The sequence below is a fragment of the Rhinatrema bivittatum genome, chromosome 10 (genome assembly GCF_901001135.1).
Source record: "Rhinatrema bivittatum chromosome 10, aRhiBiv1.1, whole genome shotgun sequence".
In the NCBI taxonomy this organism is placed as follows: Eukaryota; Metazoa; Chordata; class Amphibia; order Gymnophiona; family Rhinatrematidae; genus Rhinatrema; species Rhinatrema bivittatum.
In genome coordinates this window covers 18,369,314-18,396,375 of record NC_042624.1, presented here as the reverse complement: position 1 = coordinate 18,396,375, position 27,062 = coordinate 18,369,314, and the positions used below count along the sequence as shown (strand labels likewise).

General features: G+C 46.5%; 1 protein-coding gene across 1 annotated transcript in view; it reads right to left on the bottom strand.

The window, feature by feature from the left end:
• The window catches only part of RGS5 (regulator of G protein signaling 5), a 270,300-nt gene that overhangs the window by 112,852 nt on the left and 130,386 nt on the right, over positions 1–27,062 (bottom strand). Inside the window, exon 3 of the mRNA XM_029617532.1 lies at positions 10,475–10,536. Coding sequence (XP_029473392.1) covers positions 10,475–10,536 — 62 coding nt within the window. The remainder of the gene's footprint in view (positions 1–10,474; positions 10,537–27,062) is intronic.

The window sequence follows — 27,062 nt, the reverse complement described above, 5'->3', positions numbered from 1 at the left end:
ACTGTGGTTAGCTTTCCTACTAGAGTGGACATCCCAGGAAAGAACTACATCTGCTATCAGAGTAGAGAGGGATCTGTTTGAAATTGCATTATTGAAGAAATGTGCATGAAAATAACAAATGAGAGAAAAATACACAAATATATTATAAAAATTCTAAAAGATATGCCAGTTTTAATACATAATTTCATAGAGAAAATAGAACATAATTTCTCCTAAATGCATAAACATGCCGAAATATCCAACATATAAGGATAAACTCTCTCTCATAACATATATATATATATATACTCTATTCCATGCTAACTTTCTGTCTATAAGTCCACTAAAATCTTGTTAGTATATAACAGAGTATTTATATAGATTAGAAATTCTTGTGTAATAGGGTTACTATATGTTATGAGAGTGTATCATTATATGTTGGATATTTCGGCATGTTTATGCATTTAGAGGAAATTATGTTCCATTTTTTCTGAAATTATTGTGATAAAATTGGCATTTTTTTGTATTTTTATAATATATTTGTATATTTTTCTCTCATTTGTTATTTTCATGCACATTTTTCTGATTGAGAGTAATGTACAATTTCACTTGCTCATTTTATATAATTATTGAAGAAACTTCAGAGTCATAGATTTACCACAGGTAACTTTGTTTTCTGGTTGTTGCAAAAGCAAAGAGAATGGTAAGTAGTATCAAGTTTGACTTTTAAAATTGCACTGGAACAACCATCTGTTTCCAGCTGGATTATTACCAGTTTGTTATATAGAAGTTGAAGAAAACAGCCAGGGGCCAGGAAGAGGTTATTCTCTCTCCAATGGAAGAATCCTGTATGTATGTATAGGGATTGATTAATAAGAGAGTGAAGAGTTTGGAAAACATTCAGCCCCAAGAGGTTAAGTGGCTGCCCTGTGAACTCCTGGAGTGGATCCCAGTCCAGGGCTTACACACATGTGGTTCTGAAAATGCAAAACTATTAGGGATGTGCATTTGTTTTCAACGAATGTGCAATCTGCAACACATAAGTCCCTGTTCGTTTGATTGGTGGGTTTGTGAAATGCATGGTGATCCCCCCACGAATGAAACATATATTAGTTTCATTCTTTTGGTTCGCAGTGATTTCTTAGTGGCCGTTTGAAATAGGAGAAGGCCATGTGGGAGTATCCATAGCAACAACCAGCCCTTTCCTGTAAGTCATAAGTGACCTCACAGCCCTGTCATAGAGTGGGTCAGACAGGTTGGCAAGGAAATCAGAATTCCAATGTATCACAGTGAAGCATTTTTCTAATGCAGCCAATCGCTGCTCTCAGTGCTCTGTGATGCTGTTCCTGCTGTACTATTTATACCTTAAGCACGCGGCGCACCACGCACTTTCTTCTTGGCGTTTCACTGAGAAGCTCATTGCTTTTGAGCTCTCTCTGAGTGTCTCAAATCTGTATTCAATTTCTATTGCTGCTTGCTACTTTGATAGAATTTTCCATTGAAAAAGATATTTGTTCATTTTTGTTGCTGTGCCAGCCAGGCTTTTTTTACTGCACTTTTTTTTCTATTGAACTCAGACTGTCTCTCTGTCTCTTCCACTCAGACAAGCTGCCAGCAGTGGCATTTTGCTGCTGTACTTATCTCCCTGGGGTAGGTTGCAGGCAGGGTATGGGTGGTCTGGGTGGGAGATAGTGTAAGAGTTGCAGTGGCTGTCTGGGAGTTGGTATTTTCAAACAAGAAGCAGCATCACTAGGAATTGTGCTTGCTCAGGCTTCCAGTCTTTTCTCTGCAGTTTCATTTTTTTGTGCACACAGAGCAGTCTCAGTTGTAGTGTACATCATGGCACTGCACTGCATCTGTGTGTAGTTTTCCAGACTCACATATATTGGTACAGCAGTATTCTTTTAATCCAAATCCCTGGTAGGCATCTTCTGGAGTTAAAATGTTGTGTGCACATACAGCAGTCTCAGTTGTAGTGTACATCAAGGCACTGCACTGTGCACCTGTGGGTAGTTTTCCAGACTCACATATATTGATACAGAGGTGTTCATTCACCAATAAAGAAATAATTCTTTTAATTGAAATCCCTAGTAGGCAGTGACAATCCATGATGTCAGGGAAAGGTACTGGGACTGGCAGAGGAGGCACTTCAAAAGGCAGTGCCAGTCCCCCAGTAAAGTTAAAAAGGGAGATGTTCCAATCTAAAATCTCTGGAGGGGCAGGCAGTTCCATCCGGAAAAAAATGAAATTTAAAGATGATGCACTGCCACCACCTGTTTCTGACCCTGTTGTTTTGGAGGTGAGGGAAGGGGAGGCTGAGTCATGCAAGACAAAAGGATGAGACCCAAAAGCAGCAGTGCAATAGCAGACTCTAGTTAGCACTGAAAATGTAGCACAGATACTGTTTGCTTCTGATTCAAATGAAGAATCATCTTGTGTGGGATTTTCATCATCAGGATTGGAAGAAGTAATAGCTGAAGAAGGTTTAGGAGGATCAGTTAGTTCTGTTTTAGCCTCCACTTCAGTGCTGCAGGGGAGAGATGAAAATGAGGAGGATGAGGAGGAAGAGGAGGAAGAACAGACAGCGGAGGCACACAGTGTGGCTGATGCCCCTGGCATTGCTTCTCAGGGTGCACCCACTAAAATTCCAGTGCCAGCATTCACCCCAAAGGCTTTAGAGAAGGGATCATGAAAGAAATCTGTGACCTGGAGCTACTTTAAAGTGACGGAGGACCCATGTTTTGCTCAGTGTAATTACTGTGCCAGGGCTATTAGCAGAGGCAAGCAAATGGGACATCTAACTAATTTTGGCATGATGCATCATACGCCCTCAGCCCCTTCTAGCAGTCAGGTGCCAGGCTAGCAGCCCCCTGCCATGTGTCAGAAGTGACAACCCACCATGGAGGAAATGGGGTGGTGTTCGGTAACGCTATCTCGGGAAAGGAGGCAGGCAGCCTCAAAAGTTGTAACCAGGAGCATTGGGAAAATGATTGCTCTTGATGACCAGCCCTTGCAGTTAGTGAAGAATGTGAGTTTCAAGCATTTGCTGAAGGTCTTAGTTCAAAATTACAAAGACCCCTCCAGAACCACATTTATCAGAAAGGTAATCTCCAGCCTGTACAACCAGTGTCACAGTCGCATCCAAGCACTGTTAGCTAAGGCAGAGGGCAGTGTGCATTTTACCTGCAATATCTTGACCGCCATGAATGCTGCACACTCTTACCTCTCCCTGACAGCACACTGGTGGGACCTGGCTGAGGCAGGGGCAGGCAGCAGCTCTATTAGTGAACAATTATCAGGGTGGAGGTGGGCTTTTCTGCACTCCCATACCTCAGCCAATATTCTAGCATGCATCAGACAGATGCTGGTGGGCTGGCAGCTACACCAGCAAGACAGGAATCTTCAGGCAGGGATCTTTGTCACAGACAATGGTGCAAACATGGTAAAGGCAATATGCGATGGGGGCTTCCAGAACATCTGATGTTTTGTACACACTCTGCACCTGGTAGTGAAGTCAGCTCTGGGGTTTGAGTCCAATCACCAAGAGATTGAATACCTGCAACCGTTAATACACAAGTGCAGGAACATAGCAGCACACTTCCACAGAAGTGTGAAGGCGGGGCAGATTCTCCGACAAAAGGAGACTGATTTGGAGATGCCTCACAAGCGTCTCATTCAAGACATTGGCACCCAGTGGAATTCCACCTATATGATGCTGCAGAGGTTACTGGAGCAGCAGACACCCCTTCATAAACTTTCTGTGGAAATGGACATAGGTGTGCAGAGTCCCCTAGGGCATCATGATTGGTTAGTCTTGAGTCAGCTGGTAAAAATCCTGCAGCCCTTCAAGGATGCCATGGAGGAGCTGAGTTCCAGAAGTGCCACCTTGGCTGACATCATCCCTATAGTTAATTTTCTGGAGGAAAATTTGGAGGGCTTTAAACAGGAAGAGGGAATGACAGCAGACGTGCTGCATTGTCTGGACGTTTTGCAGAAGCAGGTGTAAGAGAGTTAAGACCTTTAACAAAAGACCACACATACATGCTCACCAAGTCTATGATCTCCGTGTGAAAGGGAAACACACCCTACAGTTCGATTGTCTCACATTTGTGAAGGACCTGCTGTTGTTAAACGTTCGTGAACAGGAGCGCCATAGGCAGAGACAGATTAGGCATGAAGCAGAGGAGGAAACAGAGGCAACTGTCAGCGACAGCTAGTACTTCCTCCTCCACTTCAGTACGCCAAAGCCATGTTGACCCTAAAAAAGCATCTGTTCTGGAAAGAGCTAGCGTGAAAGTAGCTGATAAGAAGGACGCTCAGCCCACTCAAGTAAAGGAGACACCAGCACAAATGTCAGTGACATGGTATCTCACAGAGCCCATAGAGGACATGCAGACCGATCCGCTGTCATATTGGGAACACAAGTCAACTGTCTGGCCACACCTAGCCAAAGTGGTTCAGCGATATCTGTCATGCCCACCAACCAGTGTGTCCGGTGAACGTGTATTTTCAATTACAGGGGATATCATGAGCCCTATTCGTTCAAGGATGGCACCAGAGTTGATGGAAATGCTAGTGCTTTCAAAATAAACATGCCTTTGCTTGGGTTTCCAAATCTTCCCTGTGAATGGCAAGATGAATAAAAGGAATTTAAAGCCTTATAGCAGCTCCAACTGACTGATATGATCCAGATAATATCAGCACAATTACCCTACCACAAGCTCTGTGCCTGTCTCTCCACTGTCCAGCTCTAACATCACTACAAGGGCCTGACCTCAAACGCTGTGCCTGCCCATCCAGCCCTTACTTCACTACAAGATTCTGACCTCAAACAATGTGCCTGCCCATCCAGCCCTTATGTCAATACAAGGGCCTGACCTCAACCGATGTGCCTGTCTGTCCAGCCCTTACGTCACTACAAGGGCCTGACCTCAAATGCTATGCCTGTCTGTCTGCTGTCCAGGCTTTACGTCACTACAAGGGCCTGACCTCAAACGCTGTGCCTGCCCATATAGCCCTTATATCACTACAAAGGCCTGATCTCAAATGCTGTGCCTGCCCGTCCAGCCCTTACGTCACTACAAGAGCCTGACCTCAAACGCTGTGACTGTCTTTCTGCTGTCCAACACTTACGTCACTACAAGGGCCTGACCTCAAATCTGTGCCTGTCTGTCTGCTGTCCAGCCCTTACATCACTACAAGAGCCTGACCCCAAATGCTGTGCCTGTCCGTCCAGCCCTTCTGTCACTTCAAGGGCCTGAACTCAAATGCTGTGCCTGTCCATCCAGCCCTGGTTATAAAAACTGTTTTTAAGGCTGAGATGAACTTCTGGAGGTCTCAGAGGATTGGGTCATATTGTTCCCAAAGTGGTGAAGCCAAGCTAGGGCCTTACCCTTGAGCCAGGAAAGAATGAAAGGGACTGAATCCGCTAGGAACAAGGCTGAGGTCTGGGCAGGCGGAGATTGAGCAGTGTCAAGGTCCAGACCAAGGTCAAGCCAGAAGTCCAATCCAAGAAATGAGGAACAATGAAGAAAGAGGAAGATGCGAGTCCACAGGAGGAAGACAAGATGCTGGAGACAGATGAAGGGAAGGCTAACCACGAAGATGAACTCAAGATGAAGCAGTAAATCAATACAGAATGAGGAATAAGGCTCAGGAACACACAACAGAACCAGACACCAGGAGCAAGAATCAGGAGCAGAAACACAGTGGCAAAGCAGATCTCACATGAGATGAATTAGTGCCGAGGCCAGGAAGGACTGCAAAGGTGGCTCCTTAAAGGCCCCAGCGCATCCAGGGTTTTCCCACCATGGGCCCTTTAAAAGGGTTGCCGTAACATGCATGTGCCTCCCTTGGAGGGCCTGAGGCAGGACATGTGTCGGTGGTAGGCCAGGCCCAGGAGCCTGCTGTGAATTAAAGACGCGGCCCCAGCTGAGGTAGAAGAAGCATGATTGTCCACCGGGCGTGCATTGGGTGGTCTCCCTTGATGTCGGTGGCTTGCGTCCATGGTCTGAGGCTGGAAGTCAGAGCGGCAGTCTGCAGCACAGCCCCGTGGACCGCTGAACGCAATACTATTTACCTTTTGGGATCCTGCCAGGTACTTATAACCTGGATAGACCACTGTTGGAAATGATACCGAGCTTGATAGACCTTTGTTTTGATCCAGTATGGCAAATATTATGTTCTTGTGTTCACAGCACTAACAATCATAGCAGCAATTATTACATTGATGGATGGTTTCCAAATTAACTTTTACTGATAAATGGTGAAAATGATGAAAGTCCTTTACAGTACTCATTATCCACAATTTGATAATATATTTCCAGTTCTTTATAAATTTGTGACTTTAACTTCCATTAAATTAATTTGGGTGATAACACCACTTCCAATTGTATTTTGTTCTTTCTTCCCTTTCTTATGGTTAGGGGCCAGTAAAGACTTCCCTCCCATATGGTTGGAAAGCATGGTCTCTTTCTACAAATTGGAAATTGCTTAAAATATGTCCAATTCTCACTCCTCTCTTGCAGCTTTTCTTTTTTCTTCTTCCTACCCCTCACATGACACCTGATAGGTACCTGGATTACTCCTCTTCTCCTGTTATCATCTTGAGATGATAGTGAACCGAAGGATGAGTCCTTGCAGTCTCCTCTCCTTTACTCATTCCTCCAGAAATGGATGAAAACCCATTCCTCCTCCAGAACTAAGCATCTTGCTCTCTGGATGATCGACACCATTCTTAAGAACATAAGAACATGCCATACTGGGTCAGACCAAGGGTCCATCAAGCCCAGCATCCTGTTTCCAACAATGACCAATCCAGGCAATAAGAACCTGGCAAGTACCCAAAAACTAAGGGGCAGATTTTCAAAGGGTTATGTGCGTAAGATACATGTGTAACCCTTGAAAAGCTGCCCCTTCCATCCCCTGCGCGCGCCAAGCCTATCTTGCATAGGCTAGGTGGCGCGCGCAAGCCCCAGAATGCGCATAAGTCCCGGGGCTTTCCTGGGGGTGTGTGTCTGGGGGCATGTCGTGGCGGCGCGTCATCGGGGGTGTTCCAGGGGCTGGGACCCAGGGGTGGTTCAGGTCCAGGGGCGTTCCGGGGGCATGGCCACGGCCTCCGGACCAGCCCCCAGACCAGAACATGGCGTGCTGGCAGCTGGCTGGAGCGCGCAAGTTATGCCTGCCTCAGGCAGGCGTAACTTGTAAAATAAAGGTAGGGGGGAATTAGTTAGGGCTGGGGGTGGGTTAGACAGGGGAAGGGAGGGGAAGGTGGGGGGGGGGGGCTGGAAGGAAAGTTCCCTCCGAGGCTGCTCCGATTTTGGAGCGGCCTCAGAGGGAACGAAGGATGGTTGCGCGGCTCGGCGCATGCAGGCTGCCAATTTTGCACAGCCTTGCGCGCGCTGACCCTGTATTTTATAGCATGTGGCCAGCAGCGCACGCATATTATAAAATCGGGAGTAGATTTGTTAGCGCCGGGTTGCGCGAACAAATTTACTCCCGCACGCATCTTTTAAAATCTACCCCTAATTCTATTCCATGCTACTGTTGCTAGTAATAGCAGTGGCTATTTTCTAAGTCAACTTAATTAATAGCAGGTAATGGCCTTCTTCTCCAAGAACTTATCCAGTCCTTTTTTAAACACAGCTACACTAACTGCACTAACCACATCCTCTGGCAACAAATTCCAGAGTTTAATTGTGCGTTGAGTGAAAAAGAACTTTCTCCGATTAGTTTTAAATGTGCCACAGGCTAACTTCATGGAGTGCCCCCTAGTCTTTCTATTATCCAAAAGAGTAAAATAACCGATTCACATTAACCTGTTCTAGACCCCTCATGATTTTAAACATCTCTATCATATCCCCCCTCAGTCGTTTCTTCTCCAAGCTGAAGTCCTAACCTCTATAGTCTTTCCTCTTAGGGGAGCTGTTCCATTCCCTTTATCATTTTGGTCGCCCTTTTCTGTACCTTCTCCATCGCAACTATATCTTTTTTGAGATGCAGCGACCAGAATTGTACACAGTATTCAAGGTGCGGTCTCACCATGGAGCGATACAGAGGCATTATGACTTTTTCCATTTTATTCACCATTTCCTTTCTAATAATTCCCAACTGAGCCCCTGCATGAGTACTCAGGCATGTTAGAAAAATAAATGTTTCAAAAAGAGAAACCAAAAAATGAGATGAGGAGGATGAAAAAAACTCCTCTCTCAAGTTAAAGATTCCAAAACATGGTCCTTAAATGAGTAAAGGTTTTCTGTTTCTTTTCTCCACTCAGGTCTCATTCCTAGAAACCACAGAGGCTTTCTTCCTTAAAAATAAAAAAACACCAGGGAACACCCATTGACAGGTTTTCCCTGGAAGGTTCAACTAAAGATTCCACACAGGAACATGGAGGCTACGGCTTATATAGCATAGGATCACACCACATTCGATCTCCCACATGGGAAATCTATAAACCCACACAAACTACTTTTGTATTTCTACTATGTCAATGCTATAGGCCTTGTGGCTTCTGGTAGAGATCTGGTAGAAGATCTACATATGGGTTTACTTCACATTCAGACTGTATGAGTGGATGCCAGGAGTAGGGGTTGATGACTTTGGGAACACATTGATTCTATGGGTTAGAAGATGGCCATTTTCAATTATGCAGGTTTTTCCCCTGATTGAGGCTGACATCTTTTGAAAAGCTTTGAAGGGTTCTCTGGTTGGGAAGAGTGCATTTAGGCCATATTAGAGATTCCTTCTATTGAGAAAGACATAGTAGTCAAAGGGTATTAGAAAAGCAATTCCTTTAAGTTACCCCAAGGTCCAACATGAAGAAAAGGACAAATAGCACAGAAGTGAATTGGTGGCAGTGAGAGTAAGGTGTCCCCGAAGCAGAGCTTGCCTCATAACATGATGTCATGACAGGCCTTATGGCAATTTAAAGGAAAGTGAATGTTTTTCTAAAACAAAGTGAAATATCAGTTCCAAACAGATTTTATATCCAGGGATTTAAAAATTAAAAATGCAAACTTGTTTTTGGACCTATGATTAGATTGTACAGCATATATTGTATAATAAATTAATAGAATTTGGGGTAGATTTTAAAAGGTTGCGTGCGGGCGTACATGTGCGTGCGCTACCTGGTGCACGTGCATGTTATAAAATCCAGGGTCGGAGCATACAAAGGGTGCACAATTGTGCACCTTGCACACCCCGAGCTGATCCGAGCCGCACTGCCTTCCCTTGTTCCCTCCCAGGCCACTCTGAAATCGAAATTTTGAAATTTTTGTTTCAAAAATACTTCAGCCCTGGGGCTGAAATAAGTTGGGCGTGCCGGCCAACTGCCGGCGCACAATCCCAAGCACAACAGCAAATGGCCGCTGTGCCGGGAGCCTCTGGCCCTGCCCCACCCCGGATCACCCCTGCCCCGCTCCCTCCCACCCCTTTTTGCAAGTCCCGGGACTTACACGTGCTCTGGGGCTTTACGCGCGTCACTGGGCCTTTTTAAAATAGGCCCGGTGTGCGTAAGACCGGTTACGCGCATAACATTTTTAAAATCCAGCCCTTTGGTTCTTGGTGTGATGGTCCTTTTATGAAAAAAAAGTAATGTCTGTATTGAACTACCAGAAAAAGTGAGCCATTTAAAATTTGTATGTGAATGCTTTTGGTTTGTATTACAACAAAGTTTTATAATAATCCACATAGCCACCAAAAATAGTCAGGCTGTTGTCGAAAACATCCGGCCTCCCCATGCTCATTGACGTTTGGGAGGTTTTTTTTGTTTGTTTTTTTTAACTACGGTTACTCCATGTTAGTTGTCCCAGCCTACTTAAAAGCCCAATGCAATTCTTCCACTACTATTAGGCCTGTAAACATGCAGTTTACCCCAGTGCTTTTCTGGAAGCCTGATATGGTCACACCACTGTCATGGAAATCAGCCATTCACTGACAGAAAAGACTGGCTATGATTTAGTAAAATTGGAATTTTTATTGTTAACATCAGGTACTCACAACAAATATGCTCTGCAAATTTCTCCCAGTAATCCCTTTTTTTTCCCAGTTTTATTCCCCGCACCACCACCACGGCTGATCTTTTTTTTATAGCAGAGCATCCTCTTACAAATTAACTCTATCGAGACAGTCTCTGCTGCACCATGCAAGTTACCCCTGTGCTTTTCTACCACTTTGGGTAGATGAGCATACAAGATCTCATACTTAATTCTACCCTATGCTTACCAGTAATGTTCTTGAAAGTGAACTGGTGGGAATTACTGTAGTTTGTTATGATAAGTTCAGGAATAGGGATCTTGAGCCTTTTACTGATACTACAGGATCATCTTAACTGACAGCAGAAGTGGTAACTGTTTGGATAAACCACATTGGTCTAGTGAGAAAAGTCACTAGGGGTTAAAGGCCAGGAGAGCAATGGAACATGTCTGCAAATCCCTTTAAAGCCAAGACAATCTTACATTAAGAAACAGGAGAAGGGAGAAGGAGCTTCACTTACAGTTGTTTTGCAGGAGTTTCTCTAGGGAGTCACGCCACTGTACAGCTTCTTCTGCAGAAGGTCTGAAAGAAACAGTACAAAATATGCTGACTGGACTTTTCTACTTGTACTTCATGAAAATATAAAGACACAAACAGGTCTGTAATGTGCACTGCTGAAAGTTTCTGGGAATTTGGGTAATTCTGCTGGACTGGGGTGGAGAATGGGAACTGGCATGTGTGCAAAGAAAGAAAACCAGGCCATTTATTCTCCCTGCATATACATTGCACAAATCTCATCTTTGGGTGAGTTTCCTCACTCCGAAGGTCATAAAATCTTCACAAGAGAGCACTGTTCTGTTTGTACGTCTCACTTTGAATGTCAAAGTGGCCCCTAACCCCTACATTAATACCTAAACCTCACCTCGAGTGACTAGGTAGGCCTCATATAGAGGTATAAATACCTACCTAGTATGAGAGCATTATGGCTAGTCTCTCTCTCTCTCCCTCTTTCTCTCTCTCTCCCTCTCAACAACCCTGATAGCTAGGCTGGATCTCCAGCAGCTTAAAATGGTCCCCCCAGTGGTTATATGTAGGAAATACAACAATTCTGGCACTATCACAAAGTGCAAAAAAGTTATCACATAGCACACTTTGTGATAAACTGCCTATTACCATAAAACACACCCCTTTTCCTATCGCATGCAATATTTAGATCATTTTGATAAATCCAGGCCTAAGTTTCAAAATTACAGGATGTGTTGGAGCTTTGACATTTCTTTGGATATTTGGGCCTACCTTTAGAGCTCAGGCACGGCAGCCTGGTGTCCCTAAAGGAGGTCAGGGATCTGCCCTTCCAGTCCACTCCCAAGTTGTTCTGGACTTTTGCTGAATTTTCCTTTGTAAGAAGCTTGCGAGAACCATGGGTGTTGCCTGGAGAGAGGTCACGGGGAAACCTTTCCCTGGGCTTCCAGGATAGGGAAGACCTGCCCCTCCTGCAGGACAGAGGAATGCTGCTGACCCGCTACAAGGACCTTCTGGTGATTTTTTGACTCAATTTGTGAAAAGACATTTTGTGGAAGACTTGGGAGATTTGCTGCCCCCTTCCTACCCTGAAGGAAGAATATCAGAGAGCTGTGTGTTCCTGTGTGGATCCCTCCCATCTAGGGATCTGGAAGAGTGAGCAAGAGAGATATTTGGAGAACCTGTTAATTGTAAAATCTGTTACTAATTTATTTTTTTTTTGACTGTTTAATTTTTGACTGTTTAATTTTTGTATAAACGGTTTAATGTAAAGCCTGTTGCTAAAATTAATGTTGTCTGTAAACCGAGGTGATGTATTTCTATACGTACCACGGTATATAAGAATCTCGAAATAAATAAATAAATAAACCGTGGGTAAGACCAATATTGAACAATTTCTGAGGACCCCCATTTGGAGTCTTCACCCTGGGGAAGAGGTAAATTGGGACACTGTGCAGAAACTATTTTACTAGGTTTTCTTAACACTTAGAGGGAGTTTCCTGCCCAAAGAAGGATACCCCTGTCCACATGGGAACCTCATTTATTCTTGCCCTGGAGGGTGAGTACTTCCCTTGCCTGACAGAAAGAGATGATTGCACAGAGAGAGAAAGGACTGTGAACTGTAAAGACCAGCTATGGTGCTAAGAATTATTTTGAACTGTGACATGCACTTAACCAAGTTATCTTCAGTAAAGTTTATTTTTGGACACACCATTCAAGTCTCCTGCATGTTATTAACACCTACACATTGACAGTACTAGTGAAGGATTTACACCTCTCCCAGGTAAAAGAGCTTCAGGTTCATCCCTGCCACTCAGGGCTTTGAAGGAGAAATTCCTTCCCCCACCAGTGAAGAAACCAGACCCTGGGAAAAGAGACTTGTGAGAGAGCTAGCAAGAGTGGATCCAGCCCAAGATATGTCAATTCCTTTATGGCCCTATTGGTAGCTAGCTGCTGCCTCAAAACTGGGCTACAGTTATATCGTAATCAGTTTATTCTAAATCTGAGTAAAATGGAGATTATTTCACTTGAGCACTTTCTCAGAACAGGTGTGCCCCAAACTTTATCTTTTGATGGACTACAAATTCCTATTAAGGGACAAGTATATAATCTAAAGATTATAATGGATTCTGCCCAATCAATCCATTGTCAGAAACTCTTCCTTTACATTGTATCTATAGGCAGATTTTCACACTGTCATTCAGGTGCTTGTCATTTCTTTACTAGATTATTGTAACATGCTTTATCCGGGATTACCACTAGACAGATCTGGGCAGCACTACTTAGACCAATCCAGATTATACAACATGCAGCTGCTTGCCTTGTGTATGGGATTTATTAGGAACACATTTCCCTAATTCTGAGGAAATTGCATTGACTTCCAATAGTGTGGAGAGTTCAATTTAAAATTCTGAATCTAATTTTCAAGGCAGTAAATACTCTTTGCACCTTGTTGGTTTAATGCATCACCCACGTTGTGTTAGTCCTCACATAATTTACTAGATATTCCATCTATAAAGCCAATAGCAAAAGGCAGGGTGTGAAGCCAATAAGTAATGCTGTTCCAGGTAAATCAAAATAATGGTGCAATAAAGTCTTTGAGAATCAGCTTTTATTTCAAGCTTCAAAGCGTGGTGTCATGGAGGTACAGTCATCTAATAAGGCCTACAGTACCTGAGTGTAATCCATTTTGAAATGTTGAAAAGCAGAAATAATGTTAAAAAATAATATTAAAGCATGTGAGGTTCACTGAGTTCCATGAATGGACTTGTTCTTTGAGGACCAAGAGCTCTTTGCACCACATACACATATTCAACCCTTTGTCAACAGGCAGATAATCATACATGTGGCACTTGGTGCAAAAGTCTGGATAGCCCCTATCTTGCTGATGCATCTTAATTTGCTAAACTGATAAAGTCTTAAAGGCTAATTAAAGAGTAGGTATGTCTTAATTTAAGGGTTGTTTAATGTGACTAGGTTTTTTAAAATGTATTTGATGTCTTTTAAATTTAAAGTTTTTAAGTTTGATAACTAGGGACTTGATATTGAAAGCGTGTTCAGTGCTCGATAGCCAGATAAGTAGGATTTATCAGACTATCTAGCAGTCCAATGAAAATCAGTGGCTGCGGGATAGCCGGATAAGTCACTTATCCGGTTAACCAGCGTGATATTGGATAGATATGGGTGGCACTACTTAGCTGCTGAATATCCCTTGTAACTTAGCTGGATAACTCATATCTAGTTAAGTTACTTGAATGGCCATCTTTCACTAACATTAATCATTTAGGGCCCAAAATTGAATGAATAGCAACAGGACTACAATAAGTCAGTCACTAAAATCAGCATTAATTTACTGTTATTTTAAGAAAAAAAATGACTTATTTTGAAGACTTTCTTCCTAGTGAGGGTGATATCTAAATATCAAAAAATGAAATTGGGGTGGATGAGAGTCCAGCTAGTAATTAGTTGCCCAGGAACCAGTATTCTCAGCTTCTCAGATCAAGTAAGTGGCCTTTGCAAATTCACAATTCTATCACTGGCAAACAAATACTATCTTTTATCAGCTCAGAGAATCAAAGTCTCTCACTATTCCATGACAGTCTCAAGGTGAGTGGAAATCAAAAGTTCCCAAGTATGGAGAGTGAGGAATTTATTTTATCCTTATTAGTTTTAATTATTATTTGATGTGTTTGCTATTTTAAATATTTTATTGATTTTTGGGAATTTCTTAAAATTATTTATCTGAGTTTAATTATTGAATGTTCTATTTGTCAGCTATTTTGAAATATTCATTTTCTTTGTATGTTTTTTAATATAAATGTTTTATATTTCTTGATTGTATTGTTTGTTTAATGAAGAACGGTGATGATTGTTTTTCCATTTTTGCACTGCACAGAGTCTGGCTTGTTGAAGTTTCCAGTTCAATTTTTCTCTGTACATATCTATTTGAAATTTATGGTCTCTGTTCTGTATTTGATGAGAGCCTATCTATATTCTGCATGTGTGACTGAGGTGAGGTATTCTGTAGTGTCTGTATATGTTGCGCTGGGAGTGGACTCCTGGCCTGGTGCAGGATTGGTACGGCCCTCCGGTTGGACCCAGAGAGCGCCTGCCACCAGGAGACGGATCACAGGAGGAGACAGAGGCTAGCTGGAGCTTCACCAATAGCAACCCGGGCCACCTGGTCTTAGGTGGGCCTCGCAGGGTCTCCTAGAGAGAAAGTTCAAGGGAGTGCCCACCATGAACAAGGGTGCGTGGTCGGTGATCAGACAAGGAAGTCCAGAGATTGCAGGAGGCCAGAATAGAGTGTCCGAGTGTATAGCGAGAAGTAAGGCCAGAGTCTTGGTGCAGAATGGTCAGCCAGGCAGGGTCAGTAACAGAGGTCAATCCGGGCATAGTCAGGTCAAGCAGGAGGTCAGGTTCCAGGTGGCAGACAAGAGTAGTCAAAGTTCCAGGCAGAGGTCAGGTCAGGTAGCAATCAAGAGTAGTCAGAGTTCCAGGAAGAGGTCAGGGCAGGCAGCAATCAAGGAGTAGTCAAGAACAGGCAAAGGTCAGTACCGTGAGATCAGTCCAAAGGGTACTACCAGGGATGGAGAGACGAAGGAGCAGGAGACGCTGGAACTGGAGACACAGGAGACACTGGAACAGGAGACACAGGAGACGCTGGAACGGGAGACGCTGGAACAGAGAGACTGGAACAGGAGACACAGGAGCAAGACACTGGAACGCAGGAAGGCAAACTAGAGACACTGGAGTGTACAACCCGATTGCCAAGGCCCTGAGCTAGGGGCCAGGCTGATGTATATATACCAAGCCTACGTGACGTCAAGATCAGGAACCGCCCAGGGTTTTCCTGTGCTAGGGTCTTTAAATGAGCGAGATTTCCACGCACATGCCAGGGGGCGGGACCGACGCCGAGGACGATGCCGAGCCCTGGCGTGAGGAGAACTGCAAGGGAGTCGGCCACGGAGAGTCCGGGGATGCTCGTCGGAGCTGCGGACAAGCGGAGTTGGAGTCAGGGAGGAGCTAGTAGATGGTCATGTCAAGTGAGTGGGCTCGGCCGCGGAGCCAACACAGCTGGGAAGCACAACAGTACCCCCCCCCCCTCCTAGGTCTTCCCCTTACCAGCCTGGGCTTTTCAGGGTGAGCCTGATGGAACTCGGAGAGAAGTATCTTCTCGTAGATGTGGTGGGAAAGCTCCCAGGAGTTCTCCTCCGGTCCGAAGCCCTCCCACGACGGGAGGTCCTCCCAATTGGCTTTCTGTCGATGGACTTCGAGGACCTCTTTAACTTGCATCATGTCTTCTGGTTCGGCCTTGAGTTGAGTGGGAGTAGGGGATCTTCGAGAAGGCCATGATAACACCAATGGCTTTTGCAGGGAGACGTGGAAGGTATTGTGGATGCCCATGGATTCTGGGAGTCGTAGCTGATAGGTCACAGCACCAATGCGTCGAATGATAGGGAATGGTCCAATAAACCTGGGGGCAAGTCGTTGAGAGGGAAGTCTCACTCTGATGTGCTTGGTGCTTAACCAGACCTTTTGGCCTGGTCGGAACAAGGGTGTGATGCGACGATGAGCATCGGTAGAGCATTTAGCTCGCTCGGCAGCCTGGCCCAGCCTTTCCTTGACTTGGTTCCATAACCGTCTTATTGTCTGAGCCACCGACTGGGCCGCAGGTGAAGGCACTGAGAGTCGGACTGGTAAAGCAGACGTGGTTGGCCGCCAAGTACCACAGAGAAGGGTGATACATCAATGATAGAGGCGACATGAGTACAGCTCAGGGTAACAGGTCGGACCAGTTGTCCTGCTGGTCATTAACATAAGAACGTAGGAAGGTTTTTAAGGACCTGTTTGTTCTTTCTGCTTGGCTGTTCACCTGGGGATGATAAGCGGAAGTCAGACTCAGAGTAATCTCGAATTTCTTGCACAAGGATTTCCAATATTTGCTGGCAAACTGCGGACCTCGGTTCGAGATGATCTCTTTGGGTAGCCTGTGTAGGTGGAAGTCGTGTTTGAGGAAGAGTTTAGCCAGTTCAGGAGCTGAGGGAAGTTTCTGGAGTGGAATGAAGTGAACCATTTTTGAAAATTGGTCAATGATGATCCAGATGACTGTGTGACCTTTGGATGAAGGTAGGTCTGTGATGAAGTTAGTGGAGATGCTCGACCAGGGTTCTGTTGGCATCGGGAGAGGTTGGAGGAGTCCCCATGGATGACCCATCGGAGGCTTCTGTTACACACATATGGGACAGGAGTCCACATAGTTGCAGGAGTCCTTGACCATGTTAGGCCACCAATAGCATTTCAAGGGTCCGAGCCTGGCCGGGATGGCTGGCCAACTTTGAGTCATGGGCCCAGGAAAGGATGCGTTTGCGGAGGCAGCGTGGAACAACCGTCTTCCCTGCTGGCACAGTATTGGTGACTGCGAGGGTTACACAAGCTAGGTCGATGATATGCCTGGGGATGTCAGGCATATCCTCTGGTTCAAGAGAGCGGAAGAGGGCACCCACTTGAGTGTTCTTGGCTGCAGGATGGTTAACGAAGTTCAAAATGAAAGCGTTCAAAGAACAATGCCCAGCGGACCTGTCTGGGGTTCAACAATTGGGTTTCCTTCAAGTGTTCAAGATTTTTGTGATCTGTAAAGATTGTAAATTTATGCTGTGCTCCTTCTAACCAAGGACGCCATTCTTGGTATGCTAACTTTACTGCTAGAAGCTCACGATCCCCGATCATATAATTTTGCTCTGTAGGGGAAAACTTGTGCGAATAGAAGGAGCAGGGTACTAGGACTCCTTTGGGGGAATACTGGCTCAGGACTGCCCCTGCGCCAATGGTGAGGGTGTCGACTTCGATGACAAAGGGGCGGTTAGGATCCGGGTGACGTAGACAAGGTCCAGTGCAGAAGGCCTCTTAGGTGCACGCATGTGCAACTTGCGCTCTTTTAAAGGGGCCACGTGGGAAAGTAGCCCGCGGCCCCAGATGATAACATCACTGGGCCTCTGTATAAAAGGCAGGGCCCAGTCACTTGCCCCCTGCCTTGGCAACAGGTCTCCATGATTGCTTGTGTACTAGTTGCTCGTTTCTGGTTCCTGTTCCTGTCTTCGTTCCTGTCATCTATTCCTGCCATCGTTCCTGGTTCCTGTCCCTGTGTGTTCCCATGTCTGCTCCGCCACCCAACGGTGCGGACGCGTAGGGCTTGCCCTGTGAGTAGCGCCAACCCCATCTCAGGCCAAGGGTCCACCATCATCCCAACAGATTGCCAAGGCCATGGATTCGGCTAAGCCTTCCACCCTCTAGGCCATTCCTGGCCTGGCCTTGAAAATACAAGAACAGCATTGTCCTCTTCTGTCGAACGTCTCCATGCTCGACTGGAAACTCACACAAGTGCCACCGCCTGCAGCCTCACCTACCAGGGCTTTGTTGGCCCTACCCACTCCACCCCGTTTTAACGGGGATCCTCGTCTCTGCAGAGGGTTTATTAACCACCAGTGCTATATGCAGTTTGCTTTGCAGCCTTCCATCTTCCAAGATGAACTAACAAAGGTGACTTTTATTCTTTCTGGTTTAGAAGGCAAGGCATTGACGTGGGCTTCTCCCTTGTGGGAGTGCTCAGATTCTTTCCTGCAAGAATTGTCATGTTTCGTGACTGTCTTCTGTCGGACCTTCGATGATCCTGGCAGGCAGGCTGTGGCCAGTATCCATCTCTTGCGCTTACGACAGGGTCAGAGATCCCTCAACGACTACACCATTGAGTTTCAGACTCTAGCCACTGAATTGGCGTGGTAAGAGAATTGTCTCCAAGCCATTTATCTGGACGGTCTTTCATCTCAATTGAAATACGAACTTGCAGCCCGAGAACTTCCATCTTCCCTGGAGGATTTAATTGACGTGACAGGCCAGATTGATCACCGCCTCCAGGAGAGTCACCTTGACGTTCAGACACCCCAATGTGTTGCTATGGAGCGATCTCGCTCTCCTCCCACTATGAAACCCACTACCAGTGGGGTTCAGTCTACCATCAAGTCAGAGGAACCTATGCAGCTGGGTCATGGGTGCCTTACACCGGAGGAAGGTCTCCGACGGAGGGACTCTAGCTTGTGCCTATACTCCAGAGCTTCCAGCTACCACCTCCAGACTTATCCTATCCAACCGGGAAACTCCCGGGCCTAAGTTCGGTTGGGGTCCTGAACTTATGTACTACTACTCCGGCCCCTCAATTGTCTTTGCCAGTCACGTTAACTTGGAACTCCCATCCTTTTCCAACCATGGCTCTAGTTGATTTTGGAGCAGGAGGGAGTTTTATCTTAAAAGACCTTGTACACATTTTAGGCGTACCTACCCATGCCATAGAAGTCTCTCTGCAGATCATCTCCATCCATGGCGAACCACTACCTGGGAGGATCTCTCACATTACAGCACCTGTTCGGCTACTCACTGGCGCCCTCCACGAGGAGGAGATCGAACTTCTTGTGTTGGAGAAATTTATTCATCCTATGTTGTGTTCCGCAGACGTGGCGCCCCACGACCATGGCCCCCTACCTTGTCCGTGGCATACACTTTCCGTGGGACCCCCAGGGAAGGGCTCTGATTCAGGCCGTCGCTTCCATGCGGCCTCCGGTGCTGCTCGCTGCTGGGGGAGCCTTCCTGCTCCCCCCTCATGGCGTCCAGCGGCGTCTCTCCTCCGCGGGGGAAAATCCAAGATAGCCGCCGCTATCCTTAGGCGCGAGGCCGCGCCTCCTCTACAGATTTAAAGGAACCTAATCCCTTTAACTGGCTTCACCTGTTCCTGATCAGCCTAGGCAGGGGAAGTATAAAAGGAAGCTTCCTCTGCTCATCCAGTGACTTTGCAACATCCTCCAGCGCTGTCTGGTCTGCTTGCTTTGGTGAGTTCCTTGAGCTTTGGATCCTATTCCTGTTTCGTCTTGGTGTTCCCGGCTCCTGACTTCGGATTGACTTACGGTGATTGGTGTACGACTTTGGATTGGCAAGCGGAGATTCTCTGGTGTGTGACGTCGGACTGGCAAGTGGTGATCCTTCGGTGTGTGACCTCGGACTGGTGAGCGACGACCCTCTGGCACTCGACCTAGGACTCCTTCTTGACTACCATCTCCAAGGGCCTGCCTAAGTCCCAGCGGCCTGGGTTCTTACGGGCTCCTCCCGGGGGAACCACGGGCTTCTAGGGCGAAGCTCCAGTCAGCCCTTGCACCAACACCCTGACCTCTCAAAGGTCCACCTAAGTCCCAGTGGTCTGGGTCCCTACGGACTCCTCCTGGGGGGACCACAGATTTCCAGTGGTGAAGACACAGCATCTCTTCTCGTCTCTTCATCCGCCTCCGCAGTCGCCTCAGTCTCCAGTGCCAAGGGTCAGCTGGTCCCATCTTCTGTCCTGCTTTGCCACCCGACGAGAGAACCTACAGATTCTCCGAAAGGTATACCACCCGCCCGTCGGCCAAGGGTTCACAAGCCTGAGCATAACAGATTGCCAAGTCCATGGACCCGGCAGAGACATCCGCCCACCAGGCCATTCCGGTTCTGGTGAACCAGCAGAAAACCCTGGGCGCCCTGGTTTCCTCCGTACAGAATTTAACCCAACGCCTTGAAGCATTAGGGCCTATGAATCCTACACTGCCATCTCCGTCTGGGGCTCAAGGAGCCCACGCTACTCAGCCATACCCTGCCCAGGCCTCCAGGAGTTACCTGGGGCATGTAACTCCAACTCAACTCCCAGCGCCCTCTCGATACGCCGGAGATGTGAAGTTGTTTCGAGAGTTCCTCAGCCAGTGCCAGGTCCGGTTCTCCTTGCTGCCAGCACAGTTTCCCAGCGACCTGGTCAAAACCAGTTACATTATGTCCTTGCTTGACGGGAAGCCTCTGATTTGGGCCTCCCATCCGTGGGAGAGAAGGGATCCTATCTTCAGGGACTTGAGTCAGTTTCTGTCTGACTTTCAGCAGATGCTTGATGAACCCATCCGCAAACCTACTGCGGTCTCAGAATTGCTCCGACTGTGACAGGGTACTCGGACTGTGGCCGAGTACGCAACGGAATTCCGCACCCTGGCCGCAGAACTGAATTGGAGGGAAAATTGCTTGCATGGAATCTTCCTGGAAGGGCTAGCCCCCCTCCCCCCCCCCCCCCCCCCCGCCTTCAGCATGAGCTAGCCGCGAGAGAACTCCCGGACGATCTCGATGCCATTATAGAATTGGCCAACCGAGTGAATCGCCGAATGAGGTATCATCTTCCAGTAGTTAAGGTGATGAGAAGGCCCTCACCTCCACCCAAAAGTGCCTCTGGAGCCCTTCGGGCACCCGCCGAGGAACCCATGGAACTGGGACATGGAAAGCTGTTCTCCCGCGAATGCCATCAACGAATAAAGAAGGACCTTTGCCTTTATTGCGGCGCAGCGGGCCACCAGATAGCCGCATGCCCTGCGCGATCGGAAAACTCCCGCGCCTAGGACCAGGAGGAGGCTTCGTCCTAGGCTCAACTTCATCTGCACCTCCATTAACTGTTCCAGTGGTGCTAACGTCACCTGCGAGTGAGTTTCATACGTTAGCCCTGGTCAATTCAGGCGCCGGCAGCAATTTCATAATGCAGAAATTGGTGGAGCATCTGAAAATTCCTCTGGCCCGCATCCCTGCTCCTTTGGTCATCTCTTCCATCCAAGGGAGACCCCTCCCAGGTCACATGACCCACATGACAGTACCTCTCCAGTTAAGGGTCGAGCTCCTTCATCGCGAAGAGATGACGTTCCACGTCCTGGAGCACTCGATGCACCCGGTAGTCCTGGGCCTTCCGTGGCTCCAAGAGCACGGTCCCCAGTTTGACTGGAAGACTCTACAGCTGACCCGTTGGGGCCCAAGCTGTCATGATAAATGTCTTCAATCCATAGTTCCAGTCTCCTGCTCCGTGGCATCCACCAATCTTCCAGGCCTGCTGGCCCCCTATACGTTATACGCGGATGTGTTCTCGAAACAAAAGGCCGAGATTCTCCCGCCTCATCGATCCTTTGATTGCACCATCAATCTTCTCCCTGGCACTGAGTCTTCTCGAGGACGCACCTACGCCCTCTCTCCTGCAAAGATGCAGGCCATGAGTGAGTATATCAGAGAAAACCTGGAGAGGGGCTTCATTCGGAAGTCAAAATCCCCCGCAGGGGCTGGATTCTTCTTCGTCAGGAAGAAGGATGAAACACTCCGCCCCTGCATTGACTACCAGGGTTTGAATGCTATAACAATCAAGGACCGTTATCCCTTACCTCTCATCTCTGAACTCTTTGACCGGCTACAGGGTGCGAGGATCTTTTCCAAGTTGGACCTCCGAGGGGCGTACAACCTCATTCGAATTAAGGAAGGAGATGAATGGAAGACGGCCTTCAATACCCGTGACGGCCACTATGAGTACTTAGTGATGCCGTTCGGGCTTTGTAATGCTCCCGCAGTATTCCAGAATGCTATGAATGAGATACTCCGCGACCTCCTGTACCAATGCGTGGTGGTATATTTGGACGACATCTTGATTTTCTCTGATACCTTGGCCGCTCACCGGTGGCACGTCGTCCAAGTCTTACAACACCTCAGGGAACATAAGTTGTATGCGAAGCTCAAAAAGTGCTTGTTTGAGCAGGAGTCTCTTCCCTTCCTGGGATATATAGTCTCCAGTCAGGGATTCTGCATGGATCCGCAAAAGCTAAGTGCCATTCGGGAATGGCCACAGCCGTCCGGGCTCAAGGCACTCCAAAGGTTTCTGGGCTTCGCAGACTATTACCGCTCTTTTATCCCTCACTATGCGACCATTGTTGCCCCGATGACAGCCCTGACCCGGAAAGGGGCGGATCCCAAAAAGTGGCCTCCGGCGGCAAAGGCCGCCTTTCGTCGTCTCAAGGAGACATTCATGCAGCAACCATGCCTTCGGCACCCGGATCCGCAACGTCCCTTCTTCATCGAGGTGGACGCATCTTTGGAGGGAATAGGGGCCATCCTGAGCCAGGCCTCCGAAGGCCATAAGCTACGTCCGTGTGCCTTCCTCTCCCGCCAGTTCTCGCCTGCAGAGCGGAACTATGCCATCGGCGACAAGGTGCTCTTGGTCATCAAGGTGGCCTTAGAAGAGTGGCGCCCATGGCTGGAAGGGGCACAACACCAGTTTACGGTCTTCACAGACCATAAGAATTTAGAATACTTGCATCGGGCACAATGGCTCAACCCACGACAAGCCCGGTGGGCCCTGTTCTTCACCCATTTCAATTTTATTCTCCGATAATGACTGGCTGGAAAGAATATTAAGGCTGACGCCCTATCACGGGTATTTGATTCAACGGAAGGTTCTGAGGACCCACAGTACATCATTGAGCCATCCCGTATCCTCCTGTCGGCTACCACAACCATTCCACCTGGGAAAACTCTGGTCCTGCCATGTTTGCGGAAACAAGTACTGGCATGGGCTCACGATTCCCGCTGTTCCGGCCATCCAGGACAATCCCGCACGTTGCAGACCTTGCGCCGGTACTACTGGTGGCCAAAGGTACATAAAGATGTCCGGGCATATGTGGAGCCCTGCCAGACCAGTGCTCGCCACAAGAGGATCTCCGGTTTGGCCCCAGGGTTACTTCAACCATTACCCGCGCCCTCTGAACCGTGGACCTATGTGGCAACTGACTTTGTGTGGATCTGCCACTATCCAATGGCAACCCTGTAATCTGGGTGGTAGTCGATCGCTTTAGCAAGATGGCACACTTCATGCCTTTGCCAGGATTGCCGTCTGCACCTCAGCAGGCCCAGCTGTTCGTCCAGCACATCTTCAGGCTTCATGGACTTCCTAAAGGCATCCTGTCTGATCGGGGCCCTCAATTTACTGCCAAATTCTGGAGGGCTCTTTGCCAGACATTCGACGTCACCCTAGATTACACATCCGCTTACCATCCACAAACCAACGGTCTCGCAGAGAGGACAAACCAGACCTTGAAGCAATTCCTTCATCTGTATGTTAATGAGAAACAAGATGACTGGGCTAGCCTGCTACCCTGGGCCGAATTTGCGCTAAATTCCCATATCTCTGCAGCTACGGAATCCTCTCCATTTCAGATAGTGTATGGGAAACAGCCATGCCCGCCACTGCCTGTTCCCATCATGGTTGCGTCTCCGACAGCTCCTCCTGGGGGGACCACAGACTTCCAGTGGTAAAGACACAGCATCTCTTCTTGTCTCTTCATCCGCCTCCGCAGTTGCCTCAGTCTCCAGTGCCAAGGGTCAGCTGGTCCCGTCTTCTGTCCTGCCTCGCCACCCGATGAGAGAACCTACGGATCCTCCGAAAGGTATACCATCCGCCCGCCGGCCAAGGGTTCACAAGCCTGAGCATAACATCCTATAGTCCTGGGATTGCAATGGCTCCAGCATCACTCTCCCCAGTTTGACTGGGGAGCTTTGCAGCTCACCGAATGGAGTCCTGCTTGTCGCCAACAATGCTTGAAGAAGGTGGACCCTTCATCTGTAGTCCCCCTCGCAGTAGCCGTTTCTGATCTTCCGTCTCCCTATGGGAACTTTGAGGACGTTTTCTCTAAGCAGAAAGCAGATATCCTTCCACCTCTGTGTAAGTTTGATTGTCCAATTGACTTGCTACCGGGCATTACCCCTCCCAGGGGTAGGACTTATCCTTTGTCCTTTCCTGAAACCCAAGCCATGACCGAATACATCCAGGAAAATTTATCCGACCGTCCACCTCGTGTTGCGACCGTCGCTGCCCGACGTCTCCACTCCGCCCACCTTACCGCATTGGCGACTTCCTCGACTCCCTCCTGGGCTTCTATGAGACATTGTGTGAGTGTTACCATCAGGTTCTGTCCATGAACTCTGCATACCCTGCTTACTCACTATATTGCAGTTTCTCTACATCTCATCCTCCAGGGATCGCTGTTCTTCCTCCTGCATCAGTCCTTGCGATACATCTTGTGGTCTTGCTGCCACTTCTTGCTGCATTGCTCTGCTCCTACCATTTCTGATTTCATCATTAGCAAAACTGCTGCTGCTGTCACTCCAAGTAATTCTTGGTACCCTAAGTTGTTTTCTTCTCTGCTCGGGTTGTCTTTGAATTTCTTAACCAATCCCCTTTTTCTATGGTACTTGCCAACTCTTGGTCTTGACCTGCAAATCTGATGCATTACACAGACCTCAACCAGTTATCTTTAATGTATTTATTTATATATTTATTTACTTGTTCATTCAAAAAGGCTTATATTCTCCCTCCCTATAGTGAAATGTCTGTGCTAGGTGGATTACATCATTTAATGGTTTCATGTCCTGTTAGGCTTTGTCTTCAAACTCTCTTCCCTTATCGTTCTTACGACTGTTGATTTTATCCGCTATTTATCCTTCAATGGAATATACCACAGCAAATGGCAGAGGCAGGATCATGCTCCTCCATTATTATTGCTTGTTAGTAATGGAGACAGTATTTAGAAAGCTAATTTAGAAGAAGAACCATGTCCTGGATTCCATGAATCACAGGATATTAAACAGCTATTGGCTGAAGAGTATTTGATGCCTCTAGTCAATAGCATCTTAGCCTCCAGTGAAAATATGGAGGAGGCAGAAGATACTGACAGGGCTGAGATTATACCCCAACAAAGGAGAAGACCTGAACTGCCAGCCTCTTTCACAAATTATGACATATGGTATATAAATCAGCCCTTTTCCTGGAATTTCCTCTTGCTTCTCACTTCCTATGATTTTTATACAAACTTGGTTTGTGCACTTTGTCACTCATTTGGAGCCTTAGAGTATCCTTGCCACTGTTGATGGTGATTTGAGGTCTTCATATCACTCTTTCTGCTGCTCTAAACCTCTATCATTACCTTGGAGTTTTTCTTGTTACATTTAGTGCCCCTTTCTTCCTTCATGTGTCTTGAGCAGTTCATGCTACATGTTGTGCACCTTTGTCTCTCCGGTGCTGACTTGAGAGATGCTTGCTACCAGGGATGTGCATTCGTTTCATTCATTTCATATGTTTCCCATTACATGCCAATTAGATGTGCATTCGTTTCTTACGTTTCATATTACATGCTTGTATAGGAAACGTATGAAACGGATGAAACAAATGCACATCCCTACTTGCTACTATTGTTGTGTCCTTTTCCCCTCTTTTAGAGTCCTGCTGCTACTTTGCTCCTTTCATGGTATCTTGGAGAACTTCTACTACTGCTGGTTCTGTTTTGCCCCAATACTGTCCTCGGGCTATTTATCGCCATTTTTGGTGCCATATTAACACAGTCTTGGTGCATTGGAGTGCTCTTCTCCCTTCTGATTATTTCTACCCACAAGTTTAATTGGAAGTAATTTAAAAATCCCAATTTGGGAGCCCATATTAGGCTGTATTCCTTCCCCTATTGACTATAATGGGAAGTGAATGAATGAATGAAATAATGAATAAACAAAAATGTTTGTTTTGTTTGAAATGAAATAAATGAATGACTGTAACCTACAAAACAAATAAACAAATTGGAACAAATTATTTGTCTCTGCACATGCCTAGCAGAAATCATGATGTAAGTATGCTGTGCTATTATATTGAGTAATAAGATTTTTGAGACTTTGAAAGTCAGTTACCTTTCAATAACACAAAATAGCTTTTGCTTTTAAGTGTTCAGTGAGACTAATAGTCAATAATGAGAGCAGAGTACGGTTGCTGGTTTCTGAAAAGGACATCTGCAGAGTGTTTTATTGAAACAGATTACTTCAAGGACACAATGCAAGCCAGGTAGCCTTCAGTGTCCTCCAATGCACTATTAGGCCTTGCTGCATGGAACAGCTGGACTGCAGCTCTGGCAATCGAATAAATAGTTTTATTTTCACAGAGGTTTACCTAACTAACCTCACCAAATCTGCAATTCACACTACTCATTTGAAAGCTGCCCATTTATTTAAACTTCATTTTGCATTTCAGCATGATGGGGGGTAAATTCAAACTTATGTGCAGGGTTAATCTTTCTAAATCATTCCTATGTAGATAAATGACATTTTAGCAGACATACATTTGGCAGCCTAGAAAAGAGGCATTTTGCGGGAGCATGTCAGACGTGTGGTTGGAAACTATGTAGAACTAAAAACATGGCTATTTTGCCAAGCCTACAAAGACTGCATTGGTTAAACACTAGTCTAGTACACAAATCTCAACAACACATTCACACTTATAAAACAAAGCACTTCTCTCACATTATGATTTGAATTACAAAATACCTGCCTCCTCCGTTCACATCCAGAACTTAATGTACTAGCTACAGAATATCATCCATTACACTCTCCGCTACCAATGCTGGATCGATGCCCAATTACAATTTAATGTATATTATTTACACTGTTATTTATTACTTATTGTTTTCTCAGTTATATTATTAATGTTATCTCTGTAAAAGTTGTTACAATTGTAAACCGGAGTGAAGGCTTGTACCAAACTTCGACATAGAAATCCTCACAAATAAGTAAGTAAATAAATAAATAAATACATAGATGCAGGTTTAAAAATTGAACACAGGTACCTAATTTACATACTTTATACCTCTCTTTCAGACAATGTAAGTGTGTATGCTTACTTTTAGCCACAT